Source organism: Schistocerca gregaria, chromosome 3 (genome assembly GCF_023897955.1).
Source record: "Schistocerca gregaria isolate iqSchGreg1 chromosome 3, iqSchGreg1.2, whole genome shotgun sequence".
NCBI lineage: Eukaryota > Metazoa > Arthropoda > Insecta > Orthoptera > Acrididae > Schistocerca > Schistocerca gregaria.
Window position 1 is genome coordinate 676,726,141 of NC_064922.1, and position 10,399 is coordinate 676,736,539.

General features: G+C 43.8%; 1 protein-coding gene across 1 annotated transcript in view; it reads right to left on the minus strand.

Annotated features, from left to right (window-relative positions):
- Nucleotides 1-7,450, minus strand: part of LOC126354307 (membrane-bound alkaline phosphatase-like) — a 52,539-nt gene extending 45,089 nt beyond the window's left edge. The window contains exon 1 of the mRNA XM_050003862.1: nucleotides 7,319-7,450. Coding sequence (XP_049859819.1) covers nucleotides 7,319-7,400 — 82 coding nt within the window. The 5' untranslated portion in view covers nucleotides 7,401-7,450. The remainder of the gene's footprint in view (nucleotides 1-7,318) is intronic.
- Nucleotides 7,451-10,399: the final 2,949 nt, after the last annotated feature.

The following is a 10,399-nucleotide window of genomic DNA, read 5'->3' on the forward strand; positions in this document are numbered from 1 at the left end:
GGACAAATATATTACACTAGAACTGACGTGTGATTACATTTCTACGCAATTTGGGTGCATAGATCCTGAGAAATCAGTACACAGAACAACTACATCTGGCCGTAATAACGCCATTGATACGCCTGGGCATTGAGTCAAACAGAGCTAGGATGGCGTGTACAGGTAAAGCTGCCTATGCAGCTTCAACACGATACCACAGTTCATCAAGAGTAGTGACTGGCGTATTGTGATGAGTCAGTTGCTCGGCCACCATTGACCAGATGTTTTCAATTAATGAGGGATCTGAAGAATGCGCTGGCCAGGGCAGCAGTCGAACATTTCCTGTATCCAGAAAGGCCCGTACATGACCTGCAACATCTGAAATGTAACGTCCACTGTTCAAGGTGCCGTCTATGCGAACAAGAGGTGGCCCAGACGTGTAACCAATGGCACTCATACCATCACGCCGGGTGATAATCAAGTATAACGATGGCGAATACACGCTTCCAATGTGCGTTCACCGCGATGTTCCCGAACACGGATACGACCATCATGCTGCTGTAAACAGAACCTGCATTCATCCGAAAAAAATTACGTTTTGCCATTCGAGCACCCACGTTCGTCGTTGAGTACACCATCGCAAGCGCTCCTGTCTGTGATGCAGCGTCAAGGGTAACAGCAGCCATGGTCTCCGAGATGATGGTCTATGCTGCTGCTAATTTCGTCGAACTGTTCGTGCAGATGGTTGTTAACTTGCCAACGTCCCCATCTGTTGACTCAGGGATCGAGACGTGGCTGGACGATCCGTTACAGACAAGCGGATAAGATGCCTGTCATCTCGACTGCTAGTGCTACGAGGCCGTTGGGATCCAGCACGGCGTTCCGTATTACCATCCTGAACCCACCGATTCCATAGCCTGTTAACAGTTATTGGATCTCGACCAACGCGAGCAGCAATGTCGCGATACGATAAACCACAATCGCCATAGGCTACAATCCGACCTATATCAAAGTCGGAAACGTGATGGTACGCATTTCTCCTCCTTACGCGAGGCATCACAACAACGTTTCACCAGGCAAAGCCGGTCAACTGCTGTTTGTGCTTGAGAAATCGGTTGGAAACTTTCCTCATGTCAGCATGTTGTAGGTGTCGCCACCGGCGCCAACCTTGTGTGAACGCTCTGAAAAGCTAATGATTTGCATATCACGGCGTCTTCTTCCTGTCGGTTAAATTTCGCGTCTGTAGCACGTCATCTTCGGGCTGCAGCAATTTTAATGGCCAGTAGTATACAACTTCCGTTGTTCATTACCAAAAAACACATTTATCATATGAACGAATTTTCCTGATGTTGAATAATTTCTATTTTTCATGAAGACTCCAGCAGTGTATCCTACTGTCTCCTGTAACAAAAATGTTGTCAAAATGATAGACTGAAAATTCGTAAATTTTAGAGTATAGAAAACACCAGCAGAATTTCTGTTGTGTGTGTGAGTCTAGAAATAGGTGACAGAGTGCAAAGGTGAAAATATTAAAGCCGAGACGACTGCCTTTACTCATCCAGGGTATAACAGAAACTAAGTTCGAAAGCCTTTCTAGATGGAAAACTTGTTTCGGATCCACAGTTCAGGATAAAGGTGTCGAGCTAAACAACCGCCTAGATGGTATACCGGTTGGCTGTGTGCTACCCCAACTCAGAGCGGATCAGAAAAGAGGATATTGTTCCATATAGCTCATACCCATTTTTGTTTCTTATTTTTTGTTTTGTTTCAGCCTTTTGACTGGTCGGATGCAGTCCGTCACGCTTTCCAGCGCTACGTTCCACCTCACGGAAGCACCTGTACACTACGTCCTCCATTATCTGCTGGATGTATTGCAGTCTACAGAGTTTGCCCTCTATTAGCATGGAAGTTACTCCCTTATGTCGTTGCACATGTCTTCATGTCCCTTCTTCTTGTCAGAGTTTTCCATATGTTCTTTTCTTCGCCGACTCCGCAGAGAACCTTCGCGTTCTTTACCTTGTCGGTTCACCTAATTTTCAACATTGTTCTGTAGCACACATCTCAATTGCATCGATTCTCTTCTGTCCCGGTTTCCCACTGTCCATGATTCACTATCAAGCAACACTGTGCTCCAAACGTTCTTCTTCTGAACTTACAACCCAGAAATGCTAAGAAGTTGACACCTGGAGTCAAGCAAACACTGTTTTAATTTGTTAAACATGCATTGACAGTCACTGTTACAGTTCTGTTTCATGCCAGTTCATAAAAACTTGGGAAGTGATTCATTGGTGATAGCTGCATATGGGAGGAACTTCTGCTGATAATTTATTTGGCCTGACATGGCAATGTAACTGCTTGACGTCTTTGGAAGCAGGAAGTTTTTTATTGGTGTTAGCGTGCTGCAGCACTGGCTTGATGCTGTGTGCAGATAATATGTATCTTAAGTACTGTACTTCGCTTTGAAAGAAGATGCATGTGTCTTTGTTGCATTACAGATTTACTGCTTGTAGAATTTTAAAAACATATTCAATATTTTGCAAGGGTTCCTCTGGAGTTTTGTCTGAGACCATTGACAAATATGTCACCAAGGAAGTTCACAGTGTTTGGAGCTTTCCACATTAAGTGTTCTAAAAACTGCTGGAACAAACTTGGTTTTATTGCTATTCCAAAGGCTAGCCATTTGTAATGGTATGCACCAAATCGAGTATTCATCATCATACATCTCTGTGTGTTTTTATCCAAAGGGATTTGCAAACATGCTTCTTTATGATAAAGTTTGACAAAATTCAAACCACGAGCTAATTTTGACATTAGTTCTTCCAGGTTAGGAACTGGACATGAGGGAATAATAGACAGCATTAATCAATGCACCGAAATCTCACAGCTGCATGGTGAGCCATTCTGTCCCTGTACAACTATGATCGGCTTTGCCCTTTGGCTACTGGTTAGGGATTCAATAACGTGTCTCGCAGCCCAAAGTTTTATCTCGATCTCCGAGAGGTGAGGAACTATACTAAACAAGTTTCATGATTAGCAACTATGCTGCTCCTTGCTTCCAAATTCAGTTATTTCGTATGTCGCTGTGAGTAATGACTATGGCTCTTCAAATCGTCGCACCTTTGGGCAGGAATCCTGAAACGTGGTAGAAGCCACCATAGGCTCATTGGCTGAAAGACTCGTTTTCAGCAGTTTAGTCATTATTTTCTTACTGAGATTACGTTACTCGCTTGTTCTAGACGAGGTATTCTGCACCGATGAGCGGAAACATTGTGACTACTGCCAACGCGAGACTGAATGTCGTCCTGAAGTGTTGCGGGCTCGTGGCGCAGTAAGGCAAGTATGTAAGTGAAACAAAGACGAATGCGAGATCATTCTAGCGATGACTGGCCGCTAATTTGGAAAACCAAAGGCATAAGAGGCTTCGGCAAAGGGTAAATTGCTATCGACAGAGTTTTAGAAGCAGCATCTGAGAAAATTGGCTGAAGGACCGGGAAACCACAAATAGTCGGTGAAGGGTTGCGTGTCCACAGTTCATACCAGTATATGGAGATAGGATGCTTGTCAACTAGGTAAGTCAGGATAGATACCGATCTGAGGCAACGTATGACGTCAGAGCACAACAGTGGTGCAGGCGCAAGGGCTTCGGAGCACGCCATTCAGCTCACGATATTGATCATGAGGCTCCACAGCGGAGGGCCCTCACATTTTCCTACGTTCACCCAAAAATATCGCCAATTGCTACCGCAGCGGGCACAGCGTCCTCACGCATCAAGACTGGAACGTAGAGCAATGGAAACGTGTCACATGGTGGCCCTAATCATATTCCTTTCTTTTCTTAAACCATATCGATGGTCATGGCCGGATCCGCCTTTATGAAGCCGAAAGGCTGCTGGAAACATGTAGTGTGTCACGGACGCAGGCCCGTGGGGCCAGTATCACGGAATGTGGAACATTTGTCTGGGGCTAAATGAGTCCTGCGGTCGTAATTGAAGGCACTGTGAGAACTGCGAACTACATGGGCATCACATCACGCATGTCGCCATGCTTGATGTCTTCCCTGACACCGATGGCAACTTTCAGCAGAACAACTGCCAGTGTCACAGAGCGATAATCGTGCTACAATAGTTTGAGGAAGAATATACTGGCCGCTAAATTCCGTTGATCTGAACTTGAAAGAAAACCTCCTAGGACATTTATTGGGAGCTATTCTTGCGTGACCTAAGCGTAGACACACTGACAAGAAGAAGTGACAGAAGGGTAGGATATCTGTTAAGACATCAGGGAATAGCTTCCGTGCTACTGGTTGACAGAGAATAAAATACGTCCAGCAAATAGTTGAGGGCGTAGGTTGTAAGTGCTACTCTGAGATGAGTCGTTTGGCACAGGATAGAATTGGTGGCGGGCAGCATCAAACCAAGCAGAATATGACTCAAAAAATAAATATGTAAAATTCAGATATCACACACCGCCACAAACCTACGAAGGACTTGTAGAATCCACGCTACGTGGAATCACTGCTTAATAATGTTGCAAAGGCCGGACTAATGTTTACGTTCAGCAGCGTGCAGAATACTTTACTTCGTCAAGGGCTACCTTTAGAGGTACGCTTTTACGTAATATGATTTTTTTCTGTGGAACAAGTTGGACTCTCTAAGGTTAGACACCACCTTCTTGCTCTTATGGCGTTCATTGTGAACTGAAGTGTGTGAGAATTGGGTAATAGTACTATTTCACGTCTGTGGTAGGTTGAAAGTGGGTTCTACGAAAGACATTTACATTAACAGAAAATAGGATTACAGTATGAAACAGAAAATTGTCTTACCTAGTGATGTTCACAGTGCGTTATCGACAGGGCGCGCGTGCTATCACTCTCTCTCCCTCCCTCACTCTCTCTTCCTCACTCTCTCTCTCTCTCTCTCTCTGTTTCTTTCTCTCTCTCTCTCTCTCTCTCTTTCTCTTCTCTCTCTCTCCCTCTCTGTCTCTCTCTCTTCTCTCTCATTCACGTAGCAGTACGGCTCCAGTTCCCATTCTACCATCTAGAGCCACCTAAGCCGAATGACAAGCGATTGCTTCAAAGAGATATTGCTGATTTTCTTCCATATTTTAATCCGACTCGAAATAAAACTTCGTCTCTAGTTGCCTTATCATCAACCGTGAGTTTCACACCATATTGCTTCCAATGATTACAAATTATCAATGACCAAATCGTCACGATTAAACAACAAAATCTACAGGTTACGATATTTGTGGTAAAGTAGCTCTACGAGAGCTGGAAGTAAATACAGAGCTGTCTCTCTAAGATTTCTTCTTTGTACAAACTGAGACAACAATTTACAAAAATGGTTCAAATGGCTCTGAGCACTGTCGGACTTAACACCTAAGGTCATCACTCCCCTGCTACGGTCGTAGGTTCGAATCCTGCCTCGGGCATGGATGTGTGTGATGTCCTTAGGTTAGTTAGGTTTAAGTAGTTCTAAGTTCTAGGGGACTAATGACCACAGCAGTTGAGTCCCATAGTGCTCAGAGCCATTTGAACCATCATCAGTCCCCTATAACTTGTTGTTGTTCTCAGTCCTGAGACTGGTTTCATGCAGCTCCCCATGCTACTCTATCCTGTGCAAGCTTCTTCATCTTCCACTACCAACTGCAACCTACATCCTTCTGAATGTGGTTGGTGTATTCATCTCTTGGTCTCCCTCTTCAGAAATGGTTCAAATGGCTCTGAGCCCTATGGGACTTAACATCTGTGGTCATCAGTCCCCTAGTACTTATAACTACCTAAACCTAACTAACCTGAGGACATCACACACTTCCATGCCCGAGACAGGATTCGAACCTGCGACCGTCTCCCTCTTCGATTTTTACCCTCCACGGTGCCCTCCAAAGCTACATTTGTGATCCCATGATGACTAGAACATATAACTACTTAAACCTAACTGACCTAAGCACATCACACAACACCCAGTCATCACGAGGCAGAGAGAATTCCTGACCCCGCCGGGAATCGAACCCGGGAACCCGGGCGCGGGAAGCGAGAACGCTACCGCACGACCACGAGCTGCGGACAACAATTTACAGTCACCTAAAAATGCGAGTGTTTAACAGACAAGGAAAAAACAGAGCAGATTCAGTGAATCATTCTTACAAGCCAATGCTTTCTCCTGAAGCAGGTTCCCAGAGCATCCAGTTCTCTTTTCAAAAGCCTCGAACCACACATAGCTATATGAAGTAAAAGACCGTTATTTAGTGAGGATGTAGCTGTGAAAAGTACTGTAGTTTCTCGATTTTTCGTCTATCTCCGGAAGATGAACAATTAAGCAACTGCGTTTCGTCACGAATCGTGCGTATTCATCAAGAAATAGTACGTTGCGCAACACTGTGGGAGACAATAGTCATTAATAATGTTGGTGAACGTGTGCATGCAACAATAAAAAAACAGCAACGTCTGAAATGTCAACATACGTTTAATAGTAATCCTAACTAAGTTTAGATTTAGAAGGTTTGCAGCAAGCAACTGAAAAGTCTGAACAAGTGCATAGTTGCACTTATAACTTACTTTTAATCTCCTCAATAAAGGGAAACACTGTAAGGTGAAATCACAGACATAACTGGTTTACAGGAACAACATGTAATGAATAGTTACCATCACAGCTGGAAAAAGAAACTGTAGTATGTATTGTAATAAATGGTGAAATTGAAGAGTGCTACTCTCTAGATGTGAGATGAACATTTACATATTCTTTGTAAGAAATTTAATTTTATGACAAAGAATAATGTATAGTAGAATAATACGTCTGGAAATTTATCGAGATGTAAGACGTAGTATTGAAACAGGGTGACTGATTACCACGAATAATGTGAAAACCAACATCGAAAGATATTGTGGAGGGAAATCATTGCAAATGAAAATAATACTAGGTGAGATACGAAGACGGGGTTTATGCAGAACTGAAGAGATGGTCGAACAGTAGAACGCAATGTGGAACCAGAGTCAGACTGTTAACTCAAAAAAGGAAGGAAACGAGTGATGTGCGAAAAGAAATGATGAAAGTAGTGATATGTAGAGGACTACCTTTAACGGAGAGAGAAGGAAACAGGAATCAGAACAAATACCGTAGCCTACTTCATTGACAGTGCTGCCACGCTTCCTGAACGGAAGAATTCAAAAGAAATGTAGAACCATGTGTTTCTGTAGCAGATGGGAGGTGAGATGGGAGGAGGGGGAAGGAATAGAGTGAGAGAGAGAGAGAGAGAGAGAGAGAGAGAGAGAGAGAGAGAGAGAGTGTGTGTGGGGGGGGGGGTGGATGGTAAGAAAGTGAGGGAAGGAAGTCTTGCTTACCTTCGTCAGCGGGGCGGGCTTGAGCGAGTGCGGCAGCTGCCGCCAGCAGCAGCAGGGCCAGTGTACGCCGGCCGGGCACCATGTTGGAAGTGGTGGCGTCGGGGAGTGGCGTGCAGGATTGCGCCCGGACGCCTTATATGCGAGTCTTCCCGCCCACGTCGTGCGTAGGCTTGCCGTGCCAGCTTAACTTGCAAATACCTTGAATCGCAAAAACATCCAGGACAAATATCAGGTTCATGATGTACTGTGACGCTGAAAATCCCTAGTGCTTGATCCGAGCTTACTGTTGAAATCTCCCTCTCGAAAGACTTTACTTACTTTATAACCAGGGTAACAATTAACATTTAGCGTGTAATGAAAATTACAGACAGGTATGTGCAAAATCACGATGACAAGATAAAAGACGACAAGCACTTCTTCCCACCCTTCAATACTGTTTTGTAACCTGATACATGAAGTGGCTAGAGTAAAAGAAAAGGTCGTCACGATCTGTATATTTATTGTCTTGATCACCGTCTTCTGTCAGATGAACAAATTATCATCAGGTCTAGAAGTACTGATTTATCTTCAAAGTAGGGTGAGAATCCATCTTACCGGTTGCCGGTTTCTGTTCAAACCTAATCATCATCATACGAAGAACTATTCATGCAAGCCGAGGAACTTTCAAAGTCGGTGAAGAAGTTGCAGTATAAATATAGCAATTCACAAAGTGTTTTCATTTATTATACACTATTTTACTTCAAAAATGATACCACGTAATGGAGAAACCATACATAGCATGTAGAGAACGAGCTACGCAGTGCACAAAACGGCTACAGTCTCTTTGAAAACTTTAATGCTCCGAACGTCATATATACAGAGTGACTTTCTTCCACCGTGTACAAACTCGAGGGATTGATCGAAGGGAGGATAAGGAACAAAAACGGTCTAATGAAAGCATATTCGGAAATGCTTGGTTTCCATGCTAAAGACCATGTATTCCATCATACACTGTTACAGTGACGGCTAATACGTTTTGTATTATACAGCCCCAGTTATAGTATCTGTTGGAAATGGTTTCAATGAGCTTCAATGCATCCGTGTACGCGTCTTAGCATGTTCTCTCACACGGTCACATCGGTCAGGCTGCATTCTAATAGTGTCAAAGGCAACATGAATACGTTGCCCCAATGTCTCCAGATCAGGAAAAAATTTGAATTTTTGGTAAGGCATTATGGGACCAAACTGCTGACGTCATCTACATCTACATCTACATCCACATCTATACTCCAAAAGCCACCCAACGGTGTGTGGCGGAGGGCACTTTACGTGCCACTGTCATTGCCTCCCTTCTCTGTTCCAGTCGCGTATGGTTCGCGGGAAGAACGACTGTCTGAAAGCCTCCGTGCGCGCTCGAATCTCTCTAATTTTACATTCGTGATCTCCTGGCAGGTATAAATAGGGGGAGGCAGTATATTCGATACCTCATCCAAAAACGCACCCTCTCGAAACCTGGCGAGCAAGCTACGCCGCGGTGCAGAGCGCCTGTCTTGCAGAGTCTGCCACTTGAGTTTGCTAAACATCTTCATAACGCTATCACGCTTACCAAATAACCCTGTGACGAGACGCACCGCTCTTCTTTGGATCTTCTCTATCTCCTCCGTCAAACCGATCTGGTACGGATCCCACACTGATGAGCAATACTCAAGTATAGGTCGAACGAGTGTTTTGTAAGCCACCTCCTTTGTTGATGGACTACATTTTCTAAGGACTCTCCCAATGAATCTCAACATGGTACCTACCTTACCGACAATTAATTTTATATGATCATTCCACTTCAGATCGTTCCGCACGCATACTCCCAGATGTTTTACAGAAGTAACTGCTACCAGTGTTTGTTCCGCTATCATATAATCATACAATAAAGGATCATTTTTCTATGTATTCTCAATACATTACATTTGTCTACGTTAAGGGTCAGTTGCCACTCGCTGCACCAAGTGCCCATCCGCTGCAAATCTTCCTGCATTTCGCTACAATTTTCTAATGCTGCAACTTCTCTGTATACTACAGCATCATCCGCGAAAAGGTTATATATATATATATATATATATATATATATATATATATATATATATATATATATATATTGTGAAAAGCAATGGTCCCATAACACTCTCCTGTGGCACACCAGATGTTACTTTAACGTCTGTAGACGTCTCTCCATTGATAACAACATGCTGTGTTCTGTTTGCTAAAAACTCTTCAATCCAGTCACACAGCTGGTCTGATATTCCGTAGGCTCTTACTTTGTTTCTCAGGCGACAGTGCGGAACTGTATCGAACGCCTTCCGGAAATCAAGGAAAATAGCATCTACCTGGAAGCCTGTATCTAATATTTTCTGGGTCTCATGAACAAAAAAAGCGAGTTGGGTCTCACACGATCGCTGGGTCCGGAATCCATGTTGGCTTCTACAGAGTAGATTCTGGGTTTCCAAAAACGACATGATACCAGAGCAAAAAACATCTTCTAAAATTCTACAACAGATCGACGTCAGAGATATAGGTCTATAGATTTGCACATCTGCTCGACGACTCTTCTTGAAGACTGGGACTACCTGTGCTCTTTTCCAATCATTTTGAACCTTCCGTTCCTCTAGAGACTTGCAGTACACGGCTGTTAGAAGGGGGCAAGTTCTTTCTCGTACTCTGTGTAGAATCGAATTGGTATCCCGTGAGGTCGAGTAGACTTTCCTCTGCTGAGTGATTCCAGTTGCTTTCCTATTCCTTGGACACTTATTTCCATGTCAGCCCTTTTTTCGTTTGTGCGAGGATTTAGAGAAGGAACTCCAGTGCGGTCTTCCTCTGTGAAACAGCTTTGGAAAGAGGTGTTTAGAATTTCAGCTTTACTCGTGTCATCCTCTGTTTCAATGCCATTATCATCCCGGAGTGTCTGGATATGCTGTTTCGAGCCACTTACTGATTTAACGTAAGACGAAAACTTCCTAGGATTTTCTGTCAAGTCGGTACATAGAATTTTACTTTCGAATTCCCTGAACGCTTCACGCATAGCCCTTCTTACGCCAACTTTGACATCGTTTA